Consider the following 27,171-nt stretch of genomic DNA (forward strand, 5'->3'; position numbering starts at 1 on the left):
TTATCAAGGTATTCTTTTTACCATTTCTAGTCTCTAAGAACATGAATGATTATTAATCATCAACCTTGATGTATTGAGTTAAAGTGATTAAACATTTCTTCATCAAAAGATAATTACAAAATAACCATGTACTTTACCAACCTAAACCACATGTTTCACATAATCATCAACTAAAACAAAGCTTCTTCATAGATTTTAGATGGTAAATGGAGTTTAGCTCATAATGAGAATTGTTATGAACATTAAAAGAGATGATGATAACAAACACATGATTAAACTAGAAAAATCTAACCAAATGTGGATGAATCTTCATTCTTAATGATGATGATGGATAACAATGGTAACCTCCAAGCCTTCAAACTCTCCACAAGATCTTCAATATGGGTGTAATGTGGGTGTTTTTATAAGAGAAACTCGTTTAGATATTTTCTTCAAGCACACCTTCATCAATGCACATGCTCTTCTATTTATAGGCATTCTGGAGAGGCGGGCACAGCCCTATGCTTCTTGAGGCACGCCCCCCGTGTCCAGGTGTCCAGTTGCATTAATTGCTATGTCAGATCGTACATGATGACTCACCACGGGGGCGTGCTTCCTGAGGCAAGGCCCCATGCTTTTGGTGACTTGTTATATTTCTTTTGCCTTTATCTGAAAGGTGACCACGACCCCATGGTTTCCAAAGCACGGCCCCGCGATTCTGTGTCCAGTGTTTGTCTTTTCTTGTGTTCAAAAGTATGGGGGCATGTCTAGGGGGCACATGGGCGTGCCTAAGGGTTTTCTTGGGTTTTCTTTCGTTTTTTTCGACTTTTGTCTTGTTTCTTCGTTTATGGCTTGGGTTTACCTGAAATTATATTTTAATATGATAAGTAACCTTTTGAGATGTATTATTTGATAGAAATTGCAGTTTTTAGAGATTATTTGATGCTAAAAAGATTTATAATATTATGTACATCAACGATAAAAGGTTCCGCCTAGGGAAGATTCACAATAACCTTCCTCCATAAAAGGCTCCGCCTAAGGAGGGTTCACAATAGCCTCCAGCCATAAAAGGCTCCGCCTAATGAAGGTTCACAATAATCTCCCTCCATAAAAGGCTCCGCCTAAGGAATGTTTATACTGAGGAATTGAAAACACACAGTCAACACCAAACGGCCATGATGTCCACCAACTATTCTTAACTCACGTCCAAGGACCTTATTGGTGGATAGCCAAACAGGGCTAGTTTCCATACCCTCTCTCTCCTCCACAGCGGCTATAAATATCAAAATACCTCCAAATGGTAAAAGATCTCTGGACTTTTACTTGTGATTACTCTCTAAAAAATATTATCACTACATCAATACCGATTCTCACCCCGAAGGTTGGTTACGATAGGACCCCCCCCCCCCTCACCCCCATCCCCACCCCCACATCTCATTCTCGTAACGAGCTCAAAGTTTTTTGTTTTGTAGGTGAATCTACCAATTCGTGTTTGGTAATATTAAACACATCGTGGGAAATACTTAATTATCACCCAGGACTAAGAAATTAAACAATGGAGGATTTCGTGTTTCTTCAATCATAATAATAAGACACTTCTTAAATACACATAAAACCATTCATTAGTTAGTACGCAAAACATTAAGACCCGTTAGCCTTACAAATCACAAGATGAGTATGGGCCTAGTTTGAATTTGTACTTATGCCTACCTAGTTTATTGTTTTTTCTTAGATTTAGTGACAAGAAAAATATATAACAATAACATAGCTGGTTAACTAACTACTTGGTACGAAACTAGTCTCTAATTTTCTCCCCCGACACAGGGAAGAGTTGCTTTGTATATTAATTTACTACTCATCTCTGTCTTGATCATATCCTTCTTCTTCACATATCTCTATGGTACATGTATGAACCCAATATAGTGCTCCATGACCATCTGTGTATTTCCTTCAGTCACGAGCATGTCATCTTCAATCACATCTGTTATCTTCAATCCGGGCATATTTAAAGACACACACAGGCCTTCACTAGTTGACTCCATTTTCACCGGTTCAACACTCATTTTTATGTAGAGGCTCTCAGCATTTACCTTTTTATGGATGGTAAATGACTTACAAGAGGCCTCCGGCCTCCGGGTGGGTTGTTGTTGGGAAACACGTCTGCTTTATACATGGACGATCACTAATAAATGCACCTGCAATCATAATGTAAAATAATCAGACAATCAGTATATCATCTATGTATATATGATTATTATTTAACATACCATACTAACTAACAGAATATTCAAGACACCAGTCTGTATGGAAGTAAGTCATTTGATTCTCCATGATTGGAAGGGTTAGCTTCAACAACCCATCTTTCATGACGACTGTGAAATCACGGTTCTTGTTAATGTTAAGAGGTAACTCCATGTCTGCTAGGTGGATTTCTTCATCACTTTTTTTTGTCTTGGATAAGAAAATGTTTGCCATCAATCATCAACGGTTACATCCATATCCTTAGGTTCAATTACTCCTTCATGTGTTAGCAAGCGAATTGCAGGTATGGTGAGACGCATCAGCGTGTTAGGATTAAACGCACACACGAACCGAACACACACATGAAAGCAATAACGAACACGAGGATTTAACGTGGTTTGGTCTAAACTGACCTACATCCACAGGTGGCAACTAGGTATTTATTTTATTGAGTGAAAAATAATTACAAGTACATAGCATTGTTTAAATAGAAATTGAACTAGGGTTTGTAAATTACTGAACAAGAAATCCGAACCGGGCCAGCCTTCGGTCAGGCCACCCTACACCCGTCTGCCCTTTAGACTTCAAATGATAAAATGGGCCACACAAGGCCAACCAACCCAAAAATCTCCCACTCGGAGGCCTTGAGCACTCTCGTATTCACTCCTGATTGTACTTTTGTAATTTGAACATTAAGCATCTTTTAGTTGCCACCACCTTCTCTGCAATTAACCTGAAGGCCGGTTGAAGATCCCCGGAGCTCCAACACGTCAGTCATGGCTAAAACTGCCCCTGGCCCATTATTTGTCCCTACGGGCTCCCACTATAACGAACTACCATATCCTAAGATAACCTAAGAACAAGCACTCTCCATATTCAGCAAGTAATCCACTAGAGAGACTTTTACAGCTGGAATACTGGTTTTCTTAATCCACTGTCGACCTGGAACAGTAATTGAAACACAAAATTTGCTCCCACTGTCACGATTTCCTCTGGCTGATTTAACCTTCCTAGCCCGTTAATCTTAAATCTTCACTTTGGCTCTGGGTTTGTTAGTTGCAAAAACGAACCTTCTTCTACCCACAAGATTCTATAAACCGGACTTTGTCTTTCACTAAAACAAGATCCACTCCTTTCGGTAACATATCGACCATATACAACGAACCCATTTTTTCCTAACAAAAACCACGAGATTCCCTTTGACTATTTTCCACTGCCCATTACCGAACTTAACATCGTGCCCCTGGTCATTCAACTGCCCAACTGAAATCAAATGTCTCTTCAAACTTGGAATAACCCTCATGTCTTTTAAATTCCAAGAAGTATCGGGTGAAGTTATCAAGTAAATGTCTCCCATAACCGTAATCTCTAGAATATCATTGTTCGTATGTCGAACCTTTCCGAAATCCTCAAACTTAAAATTCTTCATCGTTTCACTACAGTGAGTGGCATGAAACGTTGCACCAGAATCCATCACCCAAGCATCAACGTTACTCTCAACACTACAAACCAAAGCCTCATAACTATTTACCCGGTCATCTGTGTCATCTTCAGTAACATTCGCCTCCACTGATTCCCGAAGTACCCCTACTCTTTACAACCCCAACATTCAATATCTTTACGAGTCTTAGACTGACTCCTCTTCCTGCTCCCACTACCTCGTTGTCTTCCCCTACCTCTACCTTCTGTGACTACTATATTACATGATGATTCACCTAAACTTCTACTTCTTGAATCTTCTCCAAGAATCAAATCCCGAATCCCATCAAAAGTAATTTTTGTGGACGAACTACAAACCGTAGTCACTGTTTGCGACCAATTGTCGGGTAAAGAGGATAATAACAATAGTGCTTGAAATTCATTATTAAACTTAATGTCGACCGACACTAAGTGGGAGAAGATAGAACTAAGATTATTAATATGCGATGTAACTGACTAACGTGTGTGTAAAAGAATGTGTTTTAAGTGTTTAATTTCGTGTATGTTAGGTGTTTTTATATATCGAACACGAGTATTTTGAGTGATTTTTTGGTTACAGGTTCTCAGAGATTAAAGAAACTAATGCGAAGCACTTAGGATGGCAACGAATTGAATATGGGAAAAAAGGAAGCAATCAGGGGTGTTCGGAACTGGTTTGTGCTCATCTAAAGTAAAACGGGCATACTCGAGGCTAGAAAATGAGTTACGAAACCCATAATATATGAATTTTGGGTTTCTCCACGAGAATAATATGAAAATGGACTAATAGGAGCCGCAAGGGAGAGGCTGAAGGCCGTACCCTTTGGCACTTGCGTAGGCTACGGTGACCTGGCCGTAGGCTACGACCAGGTCTGATAGAATTTGTGTTTGAGCTTGTTTTCTTCCATATTCAAGTCGGAACAAACCCTAAATCGATTATTCATGATATCCTAACATCCTTGGGTGATTTTGGAGCCATCATACACCATCCTAACACCTACCGATCACCAAAATCATCTATACTTTCATCCTTCCCCTCTATAATCAAGCTTATCAAGATGAAGATGCAAAGCTAAACCATTTGTAACCATCTCCGTCATAGGGTTGTGATTGTAGTAAGACTTTTGATGTTTTAAACCTTGGTATTGGATTCTATTAACCATTCGGTTAGTTAACTTTTGATGTTTGTTTGTGCATTTAAACAGTTTTTCGAAATTAAATGCTTTGAAGTGTTATCAGTTATTTTATTTATGGTCATCAACTTTTATGATTAGGTTCTTAGAGTCATTGACCTGTTTATCTTTAACCCTTAAGTCGATTGCATTTATCAGACCCTATAACAGGTAATCAATTAGTTTGTTATTCATCCAAATAAATTATTCGGATTAAGTTCTGTCAGTCAGTAAGGTCAAATATGTAGTCTTTTGATTATATGTGTAATCACACGAGTTTTCCAAATAGGTTTAATCAATTGGTCTAGTTTGCTTCACAACCTGAAACCTGGAGTTGGTTATCTTTCTCTCAATTGTATTACAACCAAACAATATTTAAACCGCTTGACATCGCCTATCTGTAACAACTCGGGTTTCAATTAATATATTAATATCTAATACCCGACCCGCCTTATATTCGGAAAATTTTATCGTAAAACACTTCGGTTATGAGTAATGATATTTTTAATCTTATTATTTATTATATATAATTATTTATCGAAAATAACTTTGATTCATATTCATTTTTCACCTTAACTCATAGTTTTAACTAATATTGCTCCCACACTTACACTATTGGGACTAAAGTGCAAATCCACATTTATAACCCATTTAATCTGTTTAACCCGGGATCCGACCCAAATCCGTGCCCGTATTTCGAACTCGATTACCCATATGATAGCTTGGACCTTAATTCTCGTATCTATTTTGGGGAATTAAATCTTTATACGCGTTATACGTTCCTTAATCGACCTGCTGATGTTGTTAAATTGGTTAATCGATCATTGCAGATTCGTTTTCTTGTTTATACTTGACCGACATCACCTAGTCTTAATATACATGTATTACGACTATAATAATTCAGTTAAAGCAGCAGAAATCATCCTCACAACGTCGCCTACCAGACCCCTTTATCCAATTGTGTTATCATGGGTTGTGATGCCGTGTATAGTCACTTGTAGAGCCGCCCGTTCTCGTTGTCATACACCATACATTCTGTCACGTTAAAGGTAATTAATATGCTATTTATGATCTTCGTTACCTGCAAATTAGAAACCCTAACATTAATTTAGAAATTGGTAAACAGATTAACGAATTGGTATTCTAGGGCTCTTATGGATTTGGGGATCAATCTGTTTCTGTATTTAATTAATTGTTTCTGGATGTTAACCAATTGTCATGCTGGTCGAACTTGTTCTTGGTGTGTGAGTTAACTCAGTGAGTCGGCAAGGGGCGCGGGTTCGAGCCCTGGCCAGCCCACTTTTGTATTTTTTATTTTATTTTTTTTTATTATTGACTTATTAATAAAATAATTAATAATAAACATAAATTAATTATTGTTTTATTCAAACCAACATCTTGAACTTATCTTTCTTGTCAAATCTTGTTATACGCTTTCATTTACATATACATATACATATTTATATCTTATAGATACACACACACACACACATATATATATACATGTGTGTATGTATTATAAGTATATTATTTTATTAAAACCTAACACCATTATTGGTGTTTTCTCGTCGTCAAACGTCTTTATAAATTTGTTTTTATTAATGTTGTATATATGCATCATTCTTTAAAATTGTAACAATCGTATTTTAAAAAGTATTAATTATATTTATAAAATTAGATTTTTGTTAAAAATCCCAAAAATACATATTGTATTATAAATATATATCTTAACGTTGATATTAAGTTATTTAATATAGTACAAGTTATATTTTTAATGTTGGGTTTTCGTTAAAGATTCTAAAATATCAAACTTATTAAAATTAAATATTTTAACATTTATTATTATAGTATATCGTTACAAATATTTGTTTGAATTAATTATTCATAACTTAGATTATATAGTAAGCAATCAATTCTTTTAATGTAAATAATGACTAATAATATTGTTTACATAATAACAATTACCGATGGAACCAATTGTCTAATAAATAACACAATAACCCAAATGACATCGAAATCTCAAATCTATTATACGCTTTATCTCATTTGTTAATAACTCATAATATTAAATTATGTTAAATCATTTATAATTAATTCATATTAATATTATTTAACTAGGAATCATTGACGGTATATCCCAAAGGGTTTACTTTTCTCATCATCCACATTATATTTCGTTCATCTGATCAGGTGAGTAATCGCTCCCTTATTTTACTTGTTTTCAAATATTTTGGGGACACTTGCGTACCATTTATCATATTATTTCTCAAACGCAAACTGTGATCTTTGTGTTGTGTATCAATTGAAATGATTGTCTGTTACTTGTTATTTGCTTACTTGCTTAATTGAATCGCATTCGGAGAGGTCCAACATAATCTCATTATAGTATGATCATACGACCGTCGTAGTGGCCGGAGCCCGATCGCATTGGCAATAGTTTCACGGACACCTCATTTTGGTAACCAATGCCCATTCGCATGGCAACGGTTTAGCCCTTTCTTTATGGTTGATTGTTTATGTATGTGTTATGGTTTAATTGTTTATACTCACAGATAACAGTTTTGCCTATTTTTATTCACTTATATCATTATATATTATTACCATTTTTTGTTTGTGTCAAAACTGGTGATCTACTCACTCAACATGTGTTGTTGACAAACATATATTTTGTATGAATTTGCAGGTTATAGATTTGGATTGCTTATCGAACTGAAGTTCACATAGAGATGACTTTAGGATAAAACATATACAAAAATAGTTGGTTTTGTATTTGTAATTTTCTATATTTTTGTTGTATATGAATGTTGTTTGATAATAAATAAATTAATTATATATTGTCGCTTTATAATTTCATGATAGTACCTTGAGAGCTGTGATAATCAGTTCGCGCCCCGGCATTTCCACCTTAGGTTGGGGTGTGACACTATCCGCCTTAGTTAATAAATGCTTTAATTACTTGCATCTTAAACCCACAAACGTGATTGTATACCTTACTTGAATAATTGCTCGATTTGGTGTTGTATGCTTATTTGACTATGTGTTTACAGCTTTTGGATGGTGAAACTATAAATCCTATACCATTTGGCAATGGCAAGGTGTCGTTAACGTATGCTATTAACGATAACTATAAATCCTAGACTACTCGGCATCCCCTTGTAGCTAGGTGGTGCTAATGTAAGCTTATTAGCAACTGTCATAAAATCCTAGACTAATTGCCAATAGCTAGGTGTCGCTAACTTGTTTAGCGATAACTATTTATTCCCGTTTATAGCTCTTATTTATTGTTTTGTATACATGTTTTGTGGATTTTCATACTATACACTTATATGCTCAAACTTATGAATTGCTCACCAACCTTTGTGTTGACAAACTTTATTTTATGAAATGTTACAGGTTTGACTTTTGTTGACTCGAGTGCTTGACGGAAAACGTTACCAAGACCTTTAGGATATTAGCAAAACGAACAATATAATTATTACTTGTATTCAGTTTGTTTGTGTAGACGAGAAGTGTTGTTTATCGATTTGTTGAAATAAAATGAGTTAAATGAATATTGTCACTTTAAATAATGTCTTGTGTATTTGTCCAATAACGTTGCACCCCGGCATGTTCCACCTTTGGTCGGGGTGTGACAGATTGGTATCAGAGTCAAAAGACTATAAGATAGGTGGTTAGATGTAACGACCTAGTATAGTCTTTACTTTAGGGTCCTTATACGTGTTGCCTATACGTGTTTACCCTACTTGATTGTTCAATGCACTTGTTTATTTATATATACTTATTTATTTTATCAAATCGTATATATACACAAATACTCGAAACATACTAAGGTATCCTTACCTTACTTTTATTTAATTTTATATTTACACAGGCATGCACGTTCATAATAATGTAAGGTATCCTTATCTTACCGCGAAAACATTAGTTTTTATTGTGTTTTATGGATCACGAACTTAACTTGGATCCCGTTGTTTCAAATCTCCTTAAAGATTGTCTCAGATGAGATGACCACTTTAAGTTGTCGAATGCGAGCGTTCCGTTCGCCCTCCTAATTTTCGGTGTTGAAACAATAGAACTGCGGTGGTTCGTGGACTAGTGTTTCGACATGACGTTGAATTCCGATTTATTATTTTTGTTACGATCGTTATTTGAGTCGAAAACATGAAAAAGCGCGGTGGTACGTGCACATGTTTAGACTCCAACAAGGTAATTTTGTAAAAAGGTTTTAGGGTCGGAATATCAAGTCATGGTGGTTCATGCACGATTTTTCCGCCTTTAAATCTTAAAACATTATTATTACGTTTCAAGAATTTAAATCCTTTTACCTTTATTTTGTTATAAATTCTTATCACAAGTTTTCATTTATAAATGTTATATTTTTTTTATTCGCTAATAATTCTTTTAAATCTCGATTTTATATGGTAAAATTTTACACCAAATTTCTCATTTTGATTTCACAAGGATTTTTATTGCAATTTCGTTCATTAAAAAAAATCTCTTCGTTATAAAAAGGAAAATAAATAAATAAATACATGTATATATATATTTGATCTATTCATAATGATCTTTAATATGCCATTTATTTTCATTAAAATGATTTGCAAACAAAAATCTTATTATATAAATTTATCATATTACGAAGGTTTTATGATAAATTTCACCTCAACTTTTCAAGTAAATTTTTCCTATTGTATAAACTTTAAATTGTCTTTAAAGTTCTTGTACAAAAATTTATAAAATTTTATTTTTATAACTATTCCGTTTATTTTGAACGATCTTTTCACAATATTAATTAAGTTTTTCACGACGTTTTAATTTTATTACATAATACCTATGGTAAAATTCTCATTACCTAAAATCTATTTTACAACAACTTTCATTATGCATTTTTGATTCATTTTAAATTTTCACCAATAAAACTTGCATCTTATGATACAACTCGTTTTAAATTTCTTATGGTAGTTTCGCTTTGATTTTTCAAGAAAATTCACAAACTTATATTTTATAAATTTCTTGAAATCCTCACGCAAAACTTCATAGAAATTTTACTTAAAAGACAAAAATCGTTTACTTGTGATTTTCTCGATTTACAATGCCGGTCATTCTAACTTACTATAATATTTTCGTCACAAGACATTAGATAACGAACTTGGTAAAAAAAATTCATTTCACAACTTTATATTCCCAAAACGACACTCATCACTCAATGTTTGATATCTCGTAAAACAAATTTTGACATTCAATTTACGTATTTTAAATTTCCTCATAAGCAAAAAAAGAATAAAAATAAAAATAAAAATTTATTGTAACCTTTATAGAAATTGTGTGATTCACACGCTCGGATCTCAGAAAAATTTTATTTATATAATATAATATATACATTTATATGTATTAACTTGAAATTTCAATCATCAAATTTTAATGGACATTTCAAACATTATTTATAAATTACGATATTTTCAATTTGATAGCTACAATTAATCAAAATCTCTCTAAACGCAGGCACAAGTTCCCAAACACCCGTATTCCCTCTCAAACTACCATTTTAATATTAGTGTCATCAGTAAGCTTGTTTATACCATAGTCCTCGACATTGTTAATGAAGTTGAAATCTGCCACATCGACCTTAAAAGAAAATATCTTTTCTAAGAGACAATCCAGTTCAGGAGGGAATTCACCATTGTCAACCTTATTTTGTAATAAAATTAGATGACAAAGAAACAAATATAATATTAATCATTGTTAAACTTACAATCTATTATATAGATGCCAATGCATAAATAACAAAGTATTTAATTGAAAACAAACCTCTTTTTGAGAATCGATCAATTCTTTTGCTGTTTTGTTAGTCAACATTTTAGCATCTCTATCAAACAGAGTCAACGACACAAGTCCAGTTGAATCCTGCACCCTTATCTTGATCTTGAACCTAAAAAAGTTTATAAATAAGTAAATAGCAAGAAAACCATATACTTTTACAATGCACAAATTACACATTTGACTTTGAATTCAATAAATACCTAGATGTAAGGATAACACCTAAAACATTGCATCTTTACTGTTTTGCACTCATACTCCTTTCCACCTTCACCATTATTTTCCATGAGCTTACGGCTACAAGTATTACAACCAATGTAATACCATTCCGTGTCTGGGCAGATGGCCTTAATTGTACCAAGGATAATGATACTTTTAGGCTGCATTAAAGTATAATGTTAATTAATAAATATTCAATTAGGATTGGAAGATATTTATGATAAAATTAAAAGTGTAATAATTAACTTACAAATATAATGGTACAAATATCTCTGGTGTTAAAAAAATCTGTTGCTCTCAAAAACTCATCATCAACAGAAGACAGCATCTTCACCGAAATCGGTTTACGAACAGAAACATCATTGCCATTTAGCAAAGCAAACAAACTACAAAATTTAAAATTGAATCAATTTAGGAATAAGTAATATTATATGAAATTTAAATAACTAAATACATTAATAAAAATATAATTATTGGTTTAATAATATACATGTTTTTGTATTCTTCTATTTCAAATAAAAAGTCGTCTATAAAGAAACGGCTAACATTAGATCCAAAAGAATTGGACACGTACACTTTCTCTAACAAAAATGAAAATTATACGACACATTAGTATAAGTTAGTGACATGTTAAAACTCAAGAAACTTCAAAATAGTAAACATACTTACATTTACCATCAGAACCGGTGTAATACTTAACCCTACCAAACTGTTGTACAATAACGGCCTGGCCTTCATCAAAATGTTCAATTACATATTTGGAGAGCTCAGACGCATAATGATCCCATAATGTGAGATACACCCAATTTCCACTGAAATAAGAGAAGTGTTACAAATAGTAATAAGTATAAAAGTATTTTAACAAAAATATGTCAGCAAATGTTATGTTTAATAATACCTTAAATCACATATCTCCATTGTACGCTTGTTTTTATCCTTGACGTTTGAAACATTGCTCTTGAAAACATGAACCACTTGACCAATAATATCTAAGACAAACAAAAATAAATAAATAATTAATTTAACAGATTTAATGGAAAGCTAACACTAAATATATAAATCAATTTATTTGAATGAAAACTTTTATATACCAACTGTGGATTTCAAAGAAATATCTTTATTTATTAGTGATGCAAAAGAAATCATCTTAAAACCATACAACCGACTATCAAACTCATAACATGGATTCACATGTGTGTTTGGTCCCAACACCAATTTGTTGGGACAGTAACTCACACGGTAGTTCGATCCGTTTAGATCAACGCTTGGATTAACGATAGTCAGAGTTGAGCTTTCCTTGAGGAATCTTTTGAATCTAAAGATATCCTGTTTGTAAACTGTTGCTTGGATATGATTCTCCTGTCATTAAAGCCAAAAATATATATGAGAATTAGAATTTCAACCAGATTGTGTTGTTCAGATTCGATGGTGATGTTTTTAGAACATCAATCTCATCAAGCATGGTAAATTTTTGAGCTTCCATTGTCCTATGAATAAAATTAAAATTTAACAGATTAGACTAAATTAATTGAAAAATAAAAACAATTATTAAAAGGGGAGGAGCTTACATTGTTGCAGAATTTATAATTCTAAAAAGTATGATAAAGGCTTATGTGATTAGACAAATGTTATATAGTAGGATGTAGAAAATAAAAATTTTGGTAAACGTATTATGTTTAGAAACTTTTAAATATAGTTTGAATATAATTTAAGCGGTTAATTGTAATTCATTATTCCAAAAATAACCGCTTTATTATATTCAAAAATTATATCTATAATGTATTATTATACAATAAAAATTATTTAAATATTAAAGGTAACGAAAACCATTATTAATATAATTAAACCGATTTATTGAATTTTTTTTTCCAAAAATAACAGATCGAATATATTGAAAATTTAAATTTAGAATGTATTATTATACAATAAAGATTTGATTTCAATATTTAAGGTTAGAATATTTTATTGTTATATATTGGTTAATGAAATCAGTTACTGAAATCATTAATTTAAAATTATTTGTTTGTTTTACCAAATCACAATTATGATTTAGAAAGCTTACTAAACTTATAATCTTCACAAAATTAAAAGTTTCTGTTTTTTGATAAAAATATTGTTATCAACAATAATTATTTGTTTGTTTTACAAAATCAAACATTGTTGTTATATATTGTTAACTTATAATCTTAACAAAATTTAATGTTTCTGTTTTTTGATTAAACTAAAAATAAATTGGCCGGAAAAATAAATTTAACGGAAATTAGCTGGAAATCAAAATAAAAAGATTTGCATAAAAAAGGTATAACAACAGGTTAGCCGGAAAAAATTAAGATTGGACGAAGAAAACAATTATAAATTTAACAGAAATAGATAATAAAATTGATCGGATATAAATTACTTAAAATTCAAAAAAAAACAATACAAAAACCACCGGGGAAATAAATTGAACGGAAATTAGCCGGAATTTTAAATATAAAGATTTGAAAAACAAAACTATAAGAACAGGTTAACCGGAAACTTTTAATACTGGGACAAATAAAACAATTTAAAATTATACTAAAATATATCAACAAATCGGTCGGATATAAAGTATTGAAGGATTGTTAATAAACTTCTTAAAATAAATAATTGACCGGAAGAATCAGTAAACATCAGTAAACATAAAATATGCGTATAACAGATTTGCCGGAAAGATTGAGAATTTTTTAAATAAACTAATTGTATTTGCAAAATTGGATTGATAGTTACCTTCAATATGATAATCGGATAATAAAATCCCAGGATTTTGATGTCTCCAATCGGTTCGAATCCGAACGGCACAAATAGGGCTCGTATTGTTGGTAAACAATGTAGAGGTTCGATGGTGGATCTGAACGACGGATGTAGGTTTCGTATATTCATCGGAAAGTTAGACAGAAAATCAGTGGTAGAATTGATTCTAGATCTCGCCGCCGAAATTAGGGTTGGTATAAACATCAGGAGATTAGAGAGAGAATCGGTGGTGGAGATCTATATTGTTTGTGAAAAAAAAACCGGGTTTTATTTTTTTGTGAGTTTGGAGACTAGGACACGTGGCGCAATATTAGACCTTCTGAGAATGGTAACTTGATGACTGGATTGCACATGTGGACAGCCTAGTTGAAGGCCATGTATCCACATTGTATTGCTTTAATAGATTTAATAGTATTTAAAGATGTACATTCTTATTCTTATTATTATTGAAGTTGAATTTGTGTGTATTAAAAAGTTACGTCATATTTGGATTTCAAATTAAAAAAAAAGTTTTAAAATTCTAAGATAATATACCGACTAATCATTTGTAAGACATTGTCCCGGTAAATCATGTAGTAGTGTAAGGCGTCCACCAAGTTCACAAATTCTACATTGGCGTTCAACTCCATTAGTAGCTCGGCGTTGGAATCTTCAACCTAATGGCTAAAACCTTAAAGCACCCACAAACGCTCTGTCACATGAGATGGTTAATCATCATTCAAAAAAACTCATTTTCTCTCGAACCGCACAAACATTCTTACTTCAAGACAATTACCATCTTTTAATTTATACAAATTGTTTTTATAATGTACTATTATTGTTTTAATATCAGTTTATAAAACTTAATGAAATATGTATTTAAAAACTATATGATAGTGCATTTAAAATTCCAACTGTGTGTGTGGTGGTTGGGTGGGAGGGGGGGGGGGGGGGGTTTGGTTTGGATAGAAGTTGAGCTTTGAGAAGAGATGTAGAGAAAACCTTGGTCGTTTGAGTACATCAATATTTCTAAGTTTCATATTGAATTGGCGACAACAAGTCAACAACTTTAGATATTTCTGTCCCTGCTGTCAAAATCAACATTTCAAGGTGACAGAATGTAATATGTATGTATTCCTTTAACAAAACGTCTTTGTAAGCCTTTTCACTAAGCATGGATGGATAAGAACCCAAAATTAATGTTAAACTCAGCTCCCGATAAGTTTACACGACACAACACAGATCATGATAAAATATTTATATATTCTAAAAATGCATTAGAATGAGAATACAACTTGGCTTAAAGAATCTGCCTACACCAACTAACCATGCATGTAGAGTCAATGAGTGAATACAAAAATAATTGGTTCAATCAAGAACATTGTAAAGGTCGGGTATTAAACCCATCCATCAATCAATAGCATACCTTCGTTGCCTATTATGCCATGAGCCAAACATAAGTCATGGCGCCAGATGTTATGTCTCTAGACGAAAAACATTTCCTGACACCTCGGTAATGGGAGCGCCAAATATCTCCATAAGTATGGTGCAAAATGGAGGTATAATCATCCTAAAGAACGCCCAGCCAATAAGAATCGGCAACACACAGTCAATAGTACTACATAGTACGACATGTCAACATCAAACGGCTATGATGTCCACCAACTATCCTTAACACACGTCCAATTACCCTGATTGGTGGATTGCCTGACAGGGCAGGTGGCCATATCCTCTCTCTACTCCTCAACGGCTATAAATACCAAAATACCTCCAAATGGTAACGGATCTCTGGACTTTTACTTGTGATTATTCTCTATAAAGTATTATCACTACATCAATAATGATTCTCACTTCGGAGGGTGGTTACGAAAGAACCCCCCCCCCCTCTCCTTCTCGTAGTGAGCTCACGGTGTTTTGTTTTGTAGGGGAATCTACTCATTCGTGCCGGATAATATTAAAACTCATCGTGGGAGATACTTAATTATCACCCTGGACTAAGCAATTGAGCCAAAGGGGATTTCATGTTTCTTCATTGGCGTCATCCGTGCATTTTGCTAGAACTGTTTCCGTTCAATTTCTTGGTTCAAATGAGTAAAAAACACCCACTAAAGCGGTCGGTCAGACGTCAACCGCCAACCAAAGGGAGAATCCTAGTGTAGACGTTGTGATGGTGAACACCGAGGTCATCGCTAACGCGTCCAACCCTCGGCCACCCTTCACAATTATGGCTTCCAACAGGTTGCGACCACGACCGCAGTCGCAAATGCCCCTACCACCGAGTGCCATGGCTTAGTGGGAAGAGGAATAAAAGAAACTCATTACAAGAATACAAGAAAAGCTGTCAAGTACCGTCCAACCTAGAAACTTGTTTGGCGGAGCCGCGAACAGTAATAGTGCGTACGAAGAAGACAAAAATTAGTATGAGTATGAGTCAACTCCTGGTAGGCACATAACAGGAGACTCACCATATATGGAAAAACAACAGGGAGTGGCCAAACGAGTAGCCATGTCGAAGAACGTAACAAAGCGCAACGTTCGCGCAATGCGGCTTATTTGCATTTGGATGACCCAGATTATGAACAAAGCTGGAAAGATCTTGGCCATCAAGATGGCCCGTTAAAAGACTCATCAAACACCACCCCGACACGAACGAGGACTTTTCCAAGCCATACAAGCCAATCGTCTCAACGGGAAAGTCTAAATTCACTAGAAGGATCGTAGAGGCAGAACTCCTGGAAAACCCAAAAATACCGCCGACAGTAGGCCATCATGTTGGTCGATCTGACCCAGATGACCACTTGCAAACCTATATTGTTGCGGGTTTGGTCTCGGGGTGGACGATGCCACTTTGGTGTCACATATTCACCTTGACGCTCGTAGGGGCGGCAAAAGCGTGGTTCGAGCGCCTACCAAAGGGGCAAATTGCCAACTGGGATGACTTAGCCAGAAAATTCACTCAGCATTTTAGCAAGCAGTGTCGCCACATCAGTGACCCAACGGATATTCTCACCGTCACTCGCAAAAACAACAAAACGGTAGAGGATTTCATTACCAGATTTAACAAAGAAAGTCTTAACATCGACGGAGTAGGCGAAGAACTCATGCACGTAGCTTTTTGCCAATACGTACGATGCGATGACCTCATTCGCACACTTACTGGGCGAGATGGCATACCTCAAATATGGGACGCTATCTTCATAGTAGCCAAACGGTATGCGCTGACCGAGAAAATCTTGGGGAAAGAAATGTCTAGCAGTGATGTGTGGAACGACATCAATCGAGCCCACCAAGGCAAGAAAATCGGTTACGTATGGTGACGAATCAACCAAGAACCTCCCACGAAGGAAACCACTTGGACTGTGAACAAAGAAATAAACAGAAGGCGCATCCACAATTTTACAATAGATGGACGCCACTGATCAAAATCCCCTCAGAAATCATGTTTTTAACAGGCATTGAATTCAAAATGCGTCCGTCATCAAGCAAGGGCCAAATAGCGATACGTCAAGATACTGTGACTATCATGAACATCACGGTCACACAACCAATCAGTGTTCTAACCTCAAGGATGCCATTGAGGAATACGTGCAGAGCGAAAAGTTAGAACACCTTGTAAAAAATATCTAGGGCGACGGAAAGTGAGGCGCAAGCCATGAAGGTGGGAGACCTGGAAAGAAAATTAAGGATCTCCACGCCAACATGAATCTAGGTGGTACAAAAAATAAAAAGCGGCAACAGATGGAACACGCCGCATGGAAAGAAGAACAAGTAATCTTCCCTAAGGTCAAAGGCCACTAGTTATAACCGCTATTTTTTGTCACTACAGAACCTCACGCGTTTTCATGGATACAGGAGCAACATCCGATATGATGCATCGACAGTATTTCGACCTGTTGGAAGAACGTCATAGACGCCACCTCATCTTCGTGAACGCACCAATCATGGGTTTTAACCAGAGTGTTGAATACCCACTTGGCCAGTTAACGTTCCCAGTCACACTTAGTGACAGAAAACATACAAGGACGGAAGATGTAGATTTCCTCATCATGGAAAGTCTGCATCCGAACTACGGCATCATCTTGGGAAGAGAAGCAATCGGAGACTTTAATGCTAACCCATTCACCGGCGCATGGGATATTGGGAGTAACAACTCCTACAGGGGTGGCAATGATCTACGCCAACCGCGAATGCCATGTGGCAGACACAAAAACTCCGCCAAACAAAACAATGAAAGCAACGGGATATGTGGAACCAGATAAATGGGTACTCAATAGAAAGTTCCTAGAACAAGCCATCACCATTGGACCCACACTCTCTAATCGCACCCGCTTAGCACTCAAAAGGCTCCTCATCAATAGTATTTATGTATTCTCCTGGACACCCGCTGACATGGCAAGTGTGCCGAGGTCAAAGGCGGAACATTAGTTAAAGGTTAACCCAGATTTTGTGCCAATCGTACAGAAGCGAAGGAAAATGGGGCCAGACCAGGCGAAGGCTTGTAACGAACAAGTGCAACAGCTGTTAGATGCGTGGATCATCCGCACAATTGACTACCAAACATGGGTCTCCAACCCTGTCATGGTACCCAAGGCGAATGGAAAATGACATATATGTATAGACTTTAAAGATCTAAACAAAGCATGTCCCAAAGATTGCTATCCACTACCCGAGATAGACTTGAATGTGGAAGCGCTAGTACCATTCCGCTACAAATGTTTCCTGGATGCTTACAGAGGGTATCATCATATTCATATGGTGGCAACGGACCAAGACAAAACCACGTTCCGCACCGATAGTGGCACGCGCTGTTAAAAAGTGATGCCATTCGGGGTAAAGAATGTCAGGTCAACATATCAGCGCTTGATGGATCGAGAATTCCGAGAGAAGATTGGGAGGAACTTGGAAGTCTTCATGGATGACCTTGTTATAAAAAGTAAGGAAGAGTCAGCGCTATTTAGGAACATCGAAGAAACCTAAAACACGCTCCGAAGGATCAGCATGAAACTCAATCCGAGTAAATGCTCCTTTGTAATGGAGGAGAGAAAGTTCTTTGGTGTAATCGTTACTAGAAACGGCTTCAAAGCCAATTTAGAGAAAGTGGGGGACATTGTTAAAATGCATTCCCCCGCCACAATCAAACAGGTGCAAACGTTAAACGAACAATTGGTAGCGCTGAGCTGATTCCTGTCAACTCATGCGGACAAGTCTTTCCCGTTCATATCAACATTAAGAAATTGTCTCAAGAAGACGCAGTTTTGATGGACGGTGGAGGCAGAAGCAGCGTTTCAAGAAATCAAATCGCGTCTTGCGGAACTCCCAACGCTGATAACACCCGCACCAAAAGAGCCGCTACCAATGTATTTTGCCGCATCAGAAAAGGGCAGTTGGTGCAGTGCTACTGGTAGATAGAGACAAAGTCCAAACCCCTATCTAATACGTCGGCTGCACACTCACAGACTCGAAGACCGGGCCACTCGATCTATGTTTTCACTAATTACTGGTTGCAATATGTACTTTGTAAGCTAGAGCTCTATGGCAGGCTCGCCAAATGGGCCATTGAGTTGGGAGACCACGCGATAGAGTACAAACCAAGACCCGCGATCAAAGGGCATGTCCTGGCGGATTTTATCGCTGAAGTACCATGTTGGTGCATAATGTCAATAGTTCATAGTCTAGTGTCTGTAATCGAGTCTGTAATGTTAATTATGTTTTATATATGTCTTAAGCGAAGTTTCTACGCTCGTAACGATCTACGCAGGGATTCCGCACCTGAGTAGATCGAGATATCTCGTGCGATCCATCAAGGGAACCTACAATTGGTATCAGAGCATTTGCTCGATTGTGTGGTTCGGGATATTCACGCGGGTGTAGAAATCGTCCCGTTTCGACTATTCGCGGGACGCGTTTTCTGTGTTTTTGAGTCAATCTTACCTCCTACCATCGTATTCATGCCTTTGCACCGTCAAAAACCTCGTAAAATCCAGATTTCAGATTTGCAAAAACGTCCATGTTCATCAGGCGAAGTTGCTGTCAGGATACGTAGGGTTTCGGCGAAGATATAAGGTTAAGCGAAGTTATCCACAACTTCGCCTACCTTCTCAATTTCGCCTAACTCAGCGAAGTTCTCTACAACTCCGCCTACCTCCTAAATTCGCTTACCTTAAGCGAAGTTAATCATCTGCGAAGTTCTTCAGCGAAGTTAATCAGCGGCGAAGTTAAGGCTTAAGCGAAGTTATCCGTAACTTCGCCTACAGTACTTTTCAGAAAATTTTTTGATTTTTTTTCGGGTTTCTTTGTTTTCGAGAAAGATTTCGTCAATTAACATCTCTGAGTTAGTAAAGATGGAAGTAGAAGCAGGGTCAGCTACTAAGGCCCCAAGGTTGCTGAAGCGAACCGATTTCGTTGCATGGAAGGATCGGTTCATACAATATGTCAAGTACCAGGATGCGAAGATGTGGGTGTGCATCCAGGATGGTTATATTCCACCAGTTATGGAGTATGAAGGTCGTGATCAAATCAAAAAGTATAGCAAAATGGAAGAAGAAGAGAAAAAGATGTATGAGGCCGAGAGCAAGGCTCATGCTGCTATTACTATGGCTCTTCCACAAGAGATCCTTCATACGTTTAGAAAGTATACGTCAGCAAGAGAGCTTTGGGAAGCTCTTGAGAACAGATTTGAAGGGAATGTAGGAATCCGTGCTTCAAAGATAAAATTGCTCAAAACCCAGTTCTCAGTCTTCAAGTATTTGAAGAATGAATCTTTAGATGATATTATCACTCGATATTACCATCTGATGACTGAATTGAGCAACTATTCAATTTCCTACCGAGAAGAAGAAATAGTTGAGAAGCTTCTAGATGCTCTCCCACCAAAATGGGAGATGTACACTGTGCTGATGAGGGAAGACAAAGACTTTCCCACATATGATCTAGAAACGGCAGTCAACAAGCTCAGAACCTTTGAGCTTAGCATGGTCAGAAAAGAGACACCTATGGATCAGGTTCAAGATCCAGGTATGTATGGAGCTAAAGTCAACACTAGCTCAGGATCGAAGACTGAATCTGCTGCCTACTACTCGAAGGGAGAGCGGGCGCAAATTCATCACATGAGGGGCATGTGTCAGTCAACACAAATGGTGATGTTTGCTATGTAGCAGGTGGATCGAGTGGTTCTCAACCCCAGGTAAGCAAGAGTAGTTGCTCTCCAAGTATTCCCAGCAACAACTACTCCAAGATGCCTATGAGTGTCAAGTCTGCTGAAGAGCAGTTTGGTCTCTATGCTTCTTTTATTGCTTCCTATGAGAACTACATTCAGGGGAAGATTGTTGATCCAGCTATGTTGGATGAAGATTATGACCAGATTGATGCTGATGATCTGGAAGAAATGGATCTACAATGGCAGATGGCCATGATCGTGAGAAGAGTGAAGCGGTTTATGAGAAAGACCGGAAGGAAGTTTGTCGGTGGAAGGCCAGGGTTTGACAAGACGAAGGTAAGATGCTACAATTGTCAGCAAAACGGTCACTTTGCAAAGGAATGCAGGAATGAGCGTGTGGAACGAAGTCAGGGCAGGTCTACACAGCAAAGTGGGGATTCTAAAGATTATAGTGCAATGATTTCCAGAGGAGATGGTGAATACAACTGGAACTTGCATTCTGAAGAAACTTTCGAACAGGCCAATTTGGCGAAGGTTGAAACTGAAGGGAATGAGAAGGTTACCGGAGAAGAAAAAGCTTTTATGGCAGATGTTAAAGACCAGCTCTCCGAGGTATGTTCTAAACCTACTTGTTCTAAATGCGAAAACTTGTCTGAGCAATTAGCTACTATAACTGATCAGTATGTTAGTTTGGATGCTGAGTTTAAAACTTTAAAAGAAGATCATCACTATACTAAAACAAGAGAAAATAGTTATAAAGTAAAGATAAAAGCTTGTGAAAAAGATATTAAAAGTCTAAAAGCAAAACTTGCTGAAAAAATTGAAGTGATTGATCTAAGCTATGAAGTTTTGGAAGAAAAAACCAAACTAATCGCTGATAGAGAAAAACAGATTGCTGATCACCAGGTGAAAGTGGTGGAATTGAATAGAAAACTTGAGCAGTTCAGAAATTCCTCTGCTATTCTTGATCACCTTGTTAGTGATCAAGGTTCCTCTGCTAAGAGAGGAGGAATCGGTTATCATGAGGTTCCACCACCTTATAATCACAATTACACTTTTAACCCTAGTGTTCAGAAATCTGTTGACTTTGAGGTTGCTCAGACAGTACCAGTTAAAGTAACTTGTAAAGAACCAAATGTTAGTGGAGGCGAAACAAGTTCGCCTGTTTCAAGTGTTCAAATTTCTGATCCAAGTCCAGTCTCATCGGATTCGGATAAGTCATCCGACTCTGGTAAGGCGAAAGAGGAGGTGGTATTACCCAATGGTGGAGAGAAAGATAAGACGAATAAAAAGAGTACTCCACTAAACCCGTACGTCCCACCATATGTGAGACGAACGGGCGGTAATAAAGCCTCGACATCTAAAACACCGGTTGATAAATGTTGGTGCATAAATATCAGTAGTTCATAGTCTAGTGTCTGTAATCGAGTCTGTAATGTTATTTATGTTTTTGTTTAAGCGAAGTTGTTAACAAGTTCGCCTAGGCGAACTTGTTGAACAAGCGAAGTTATGGACAACTTCGCCTGAACATATCAGGCGAAGTTGTCGTGTATTTATATATAGCTTACGGCTTGTTTTGGATAGGTTAAGAAGTTAGTCGTTTGAGTCGTTTGAGTTAAACGAGAGTCTGTATCAGTGATTCGTATCACGTGAGTTCGGTTATTAATATATAACGTGTTTCGGTTTATTCGTGTGTGTTTGTTTGGTTTGCTTTCTACGCTCGTAACGATCTACGCAGGGATTCCGCACCTGAGTAGACCGGGATATCTCGTGTGATCCGTCCAGGGAACCTACAATTGGTATCAGAGCCATTCGTGTTATGAGCTTATGCATGGGAGAAAGCCCAACTTGAGTGGTCTTGAACCATTCGGGTCCCCTTGTTCGATTTTGAAGACAAATTCTAAATTTGGTGAAGTAGCCGATGAAGGAATCTTAGTCGGTTATGTTGTTGGGACTCCCAACAGACGTGTCTTCAATACATCGACCAGCAAGGTTGAGGTGGTGTGTAACACCGATATCACAAGTTACCAACCGCCAAAACCAAGCAACGGACCTGCTGAGTTTTTTGACTATGTTAAACTTTTTAAGTCTTTTAACATACCGTATTTGGATATTGCTGAAGAAGAAGAGAGAGTTGCTACGAAGATGATCCTTGATGAGGAAGAAAACCTATTACAAAGACAGCTGATCGATAAATGTCAACCTTCCTCATCAAACGCTATCGATACCCCTGCTGCCTCGACTGAAGAAGAATTTTTCAATCCGTTTCACTCTCAGCATGAAACAACCATTGACGAGCTCTCTTCTAACTTGGAAGACAATCTGCATATCGGTTCTGTTCCGACCACGAGAATTCATAAAGATCACCCTTTGGAGAATGTGATTGGTGATGTGTCCTCCGGTGTACAAACAAGACGTAGCTTGAATGAGCACACCTGTGTTTACACAAGCATTAAGGAGACAGGCATAATCAACGAATGCTTGTACACCTGCTTTATCAGCCAGATTGAACCGAAGAATTATCAAATGGCTCTCAAGGACAGCTCGTGGGTCGAAGCCATGCAAGAAGAGTTGGCTCAGTTCAAGAAAATGGAAGTTTGGACTTTGGTTGAAAAACCAAAGAATGTGCATGCGATAGGCACAAAATGGGTGTTTAAGTGCAAGAGAGATGAGAAAGGGATTATTATAAGAAACAAGGCGAGGCTAGTCGTTAAAGGTTTTAATCAACAAGAGGGGATTTATTATAATGAAGTGTTCGCTCCCATGGCAAGATTGGAAGCCATTAGATTGTTTTTGGCATTTGCTGCTTATAAAAAGATGAAGGTTTTTCAGTTGGACGTAAAGAGTGCATTCCTAAATGGGAAAGTTGATGAGGTTGTGTATGTTGAGCAACCTCCGGGTTTTCCTGACCCAGACTTTCCAGACCATGTGTACAAATTAAGCAAGGCGTTGTATGGACTACATCAGGCACCTCGTGCCTGGTACTCAACTTTATCAGATTACTTGCTTGAAAATGGGTTTGAAAGAGGTCAGATTGATAGCACACTGTTTGTGAAGAGACAAGGAAGCGACTTCCTGCTAGTGCAAGTCTACGTGGATGACATTATTTTTGCTGCATCAAAAGTCTCCATGTGTCAAGATTTTGAGGCCGTCATGAAGAAAAGGTTTGAAATGAGTGCTATGGGTGAACTAACTTTCTTTTTAGGATTGCAGGTTGATCAGAAGAAGGAAGGGATGTTCATTCATCAGACCAAGTATGTCCATGATGTGCTCAAACGCTTCAAGATGGAGGACAGCACTCCATTCGATACTCCAATCTGCGTCAACCATAAATTGGGTGCTGATTCTGACAATGACGCAGATGTGGACCCAACTCAGTATCGGGCTATTATAGGTTCTTTAATGTACTTAACTGCTTCTAGGCCTGATATTATGTTTGCAGTTTGTCTTTGTGCTCGTTTTCAGGCAAACCCAAAGGAATCTCACATGAAGGGTGTGAAGAGGATCTTGCGGTATCTCAAAGGCAAACCGAAGCTGGGGTTGTGGTACGCAAAAGGAGGAGACTTGGAGTTGGTCGCTTACACAGATTCTGATTATGGAGGGTGCAATCAGAGTCGGAAGTCAACAACTGGTGGATGTCAGTTTCTTGGTGGCAGATTGGTGTCGTGGCAATGCAAGAAGCAGACTTCAGTCGCAATTTCAACCTGTGAAGCAGAATACATGGCAGCATCCAACTGCTGCTCCCAGGTTCTTTGGATTCAACAACAGTTGCGCGACTATGGTCTGAATTTCTTACTTACTCCTATTTGCATTGATAACACAGCTGCTATCTCAGTAACTAACAATCCCGTGAAGCACAGTAAAACTAAACATATTGACATACATCATCATTTTATACGGGATTGTGCTGAGAAGAAACTGATTGTGCTTGAAAAGGTGGATACGCTTGATAATTTAGCTGATTTATATACTAAAGCGTTTGACAAAACAAGATTTCAAAACCTTATTGAGCTGAATGGGATGATCAATCCCGAGTAACCATGCTTTTTATGTTCGTTTAAAAAAAAAAAAAAAAACGTCACTATCGCTTAGAATTATGTCGGTTGCCTCAGTTTGAAGGACATGTCTTAGGATATGTTTGGTCCTCATTTCTACTTGTAGAATATGCGGATAGCCATTAACCAGATGACTGAAAGTGACCGGGGCGGTTTATGATGTGTTTTCATTCTTTCGCTTAAAATTAGTCGATCATACTTAGTTAGAAGGACACATACTAATATGTGGTCGGTCCAGCTGATCCATTGGATCTTCGGAATAGCCGTTTACCTGAAGACTTTGTTTTGGTTGGGGCGATTGATGTTAAAATTTTTCTTTTAGGGAAATGAAATTATTTTTCAAGTCTACTACTTCGTAAGAAGTTCTATTTGCTATGTTTTAACAGAAAATCGATCCAACCTTGGAAAATGATACATATACTGATTCTGTGTGCTTAACTAGTGAAGTTATTAGGCTTAAAAGGCTTTAGAACAGTCATTGTATGTCATGGTAACTTTTTATGGTGCGTAAAAGTAGATGTGATACAAACTAAATCTACTCGATTTTACGTGGAAACTCCTTAAGAGTTTTGCTTGTCTTCATATATATCTTTCCGAATGATAGGCAGAAAAGCGATTACCCAGTCATACACGAGCCCGTGAGTGTTCTGATTCCCGTGAAGATAGCGTTTCAAGAAACTGCAGTGATCCAGATTCGGAACTTGCAGTTGTTTACTACTCTGAAGTCTATGTAAATGTTTATCGTTAAAAAAAAATAAAATAAAATAAAATAAAATAAAATAAAAATAATAAAAAATAAAAAATACCTTATGAGTTATTGAAACATTTTAGAGCTAACAATGTCAAGACTTCTCAATCATGAAGTATGAAAGAGAGCGGGAAGCAGATGAAGAGTACTTACAAACTTAATCAGACACTATGGGTTGAAGTCAATTCGGGGTGACTTGGGGAAAGCCAAATACGCTTTGAGAATAGATAGGAGGCATCATAATCTCTGAGTTGTTTCCCACTTAAATTTTGAGGCATAATTGAACCTAACTCGTATCACAGAAACGATGAAAACCATCTTAAGTTATTTACCTGCTTACAACCTGTTTCTTTATGTCATAATACAGCTAAACACGGATCTATGTGACAGTCACGTAATTAGTATGATTCCTGTTCGGATCTTTTCTAAAACGTAGTAGTCCCTATCGAGACTGAAATTTGATCCCTTGTACTTTAATTTTTAAAAGTTTTTTGTACTTAGGTAGTTTTATGATTTTGTATCTGGTTACTTGGACTTGATCGTGTCATTTAATTCTTAAAGGGAAGTTTTAAAACTTAAATGCAAAATGTTCGAATTATAAGGTTTGATTTTGTAAATATAGGCGAAGTTGTTAAACAGGCGAACTTGTGAATAACTTCGCCTAGGCGAAGTTAACCGTAACTTCGCCTGTATAACATCGTCCCTATATAAGGATTTTCAAAGGTCAAATTGTTCATATTTTTCAAAATCAGCGAACTTGTCTCCTAAAACCCTAAGCGAACTTCTCGATAACTTTCGCGAAGTTATCTGTCGATTCATCTTTGTTATCTTTCTTCGATTTCAATCAGTATTCAAGGTGTGTTTGGGTTCTTATATCTGATAATCGATGTTCATGTTGTTAATCCTAGGTTGTTTCGACAACCGGTTAATGACCTCGGACGATCGATCCTTAAACCCGATTTCAAAACTTGTCTTCACGTGGTCATGTACAACCTGGTCGTCTAGTTATCCTTAAAATCTTGTGTTTATGAGTCCTAAATCTTCACATTAACCAGAAACATCAAGTTTTCGGAAGTTTGAAACGACCTTACTGTCGCCGATTCAGATTCAGGCGAACTTAGGGTTTGGGCGAAGTTATTCGTAACTTCGCCTGAGGCTTAACTTCGCCTGAGGCGATGTTGTGGTGAGGCGAAGTTATCATTAACTTCGCCTGGACCTTTTTAACTTATCAGTTATTAGACGAACTTAAAGCTGAAGCGAAGTTGTTCCCAACTTCGCCCCACCTTTAACTTCGCCTATACAGATTTTTTCACAACTTCGCTCATGGTAACAAGCGAACTTGTGTTATGCCTTAACGTTTATCTAACTTGGTTCGTTTGTTGCAGATATGGCTGCAGTAGCAGGTGCTGGAGGTGCTGGAGGAGATGACGGAGATAATCTGAGGCAATTCTTCCCGGGTCACAACATGTATATCACCTTAGACCCGGAAGCAAGCGGTGTTTAGGATTACCGCGAGATAATCACATTCCTCCTTCTCTCGAGGATATTCCACGCAATCACTACGACTCTGCCGAT

At 36.9% G+C, this 27,171-nt stretch overlaps 1 protein-coding gene across 1 annotated transcript; it reads right to left on the bottom strand.

Moving 5' to 3' along the window:
• Positions 1 to 10,382: 10,382 nt before the first annotated feature.
• On the bottom strand, positions 10,383 to 15,923 carry LOC143573297 (replication protein A 70 kDa DNA-binding subunit C-like). The gene is made up of 10 exons (XM_077058214.1): positions 15,775 to 15,923; positions 12,331 to 12,373; positions 11,978 to 12,245; positions 11,785 to 11,875; positions 11,562 to 11,698; positions 11,377 to 11,467; positions 11,137 to 11,272; positions 10,890 to 11,047; positions 10,659 to 10,779; positions 10,383 to 10,538 (listed from the first exon to the last, which is right to left on the bottom strand). The coding sequence occupies exons 1-10, from the start codon at positions 15,921 to 15,923 to the stop codon at positions 10,383 to 10,385; spliced, it is 1,350 nt and encodes a 449-aa protein (XP_076914329.1).
• Between the last annotated feature and the right edge of the window lie 11,248 nt (positions 15,924 to 27,171).

The sequence above is a fragment of the Bidens hawaiensis genome, unplaced genomic scaffold (assembly GCF_021521415.1).
Source record: "Bidens hawaiensis isolate Kalapana, Puna unplaced genomic scaffold, B.hawaiensis_p1.1 tig00026360_1, whole genome shotgun sequence".
Classification (NCBI taxonomy): domain Eukaryota; kingdom Viridiplantae; phylum Streptophyta; class Magnoliopsida; order Asterales; family Asteraceae; genus Bidens; species Bidens hawaiensis.

What these genes read in the sequence shown, in the direction of transcription:
- LOC143573297 (XM_077058214.1), bottom strand. Translation starts at nt 15,923, where the DNA reads ATGGCACTCGGTGGTAGGGGCATTTGCGACTGCGGTCGTGGTCGCAAC. An exon ending in ATGGAGATATGTGATTTAAG is followed by an intron (nt 11,699 to 11,784) that starts GTATTATTAAAC and finishes CTCTTATTTCAG; the next exon opens with TGGAAATTGGGTGTATCTCA. An exon ending in GTAAAGATGCAATGTTTTAG is followed by an intron (nt 10,780 to 10,889) that starts GTGTTATCCTTA and finishes AAACTTTTTTAG; the next exon opens with GTTCAAGATCAAGATAAGGG.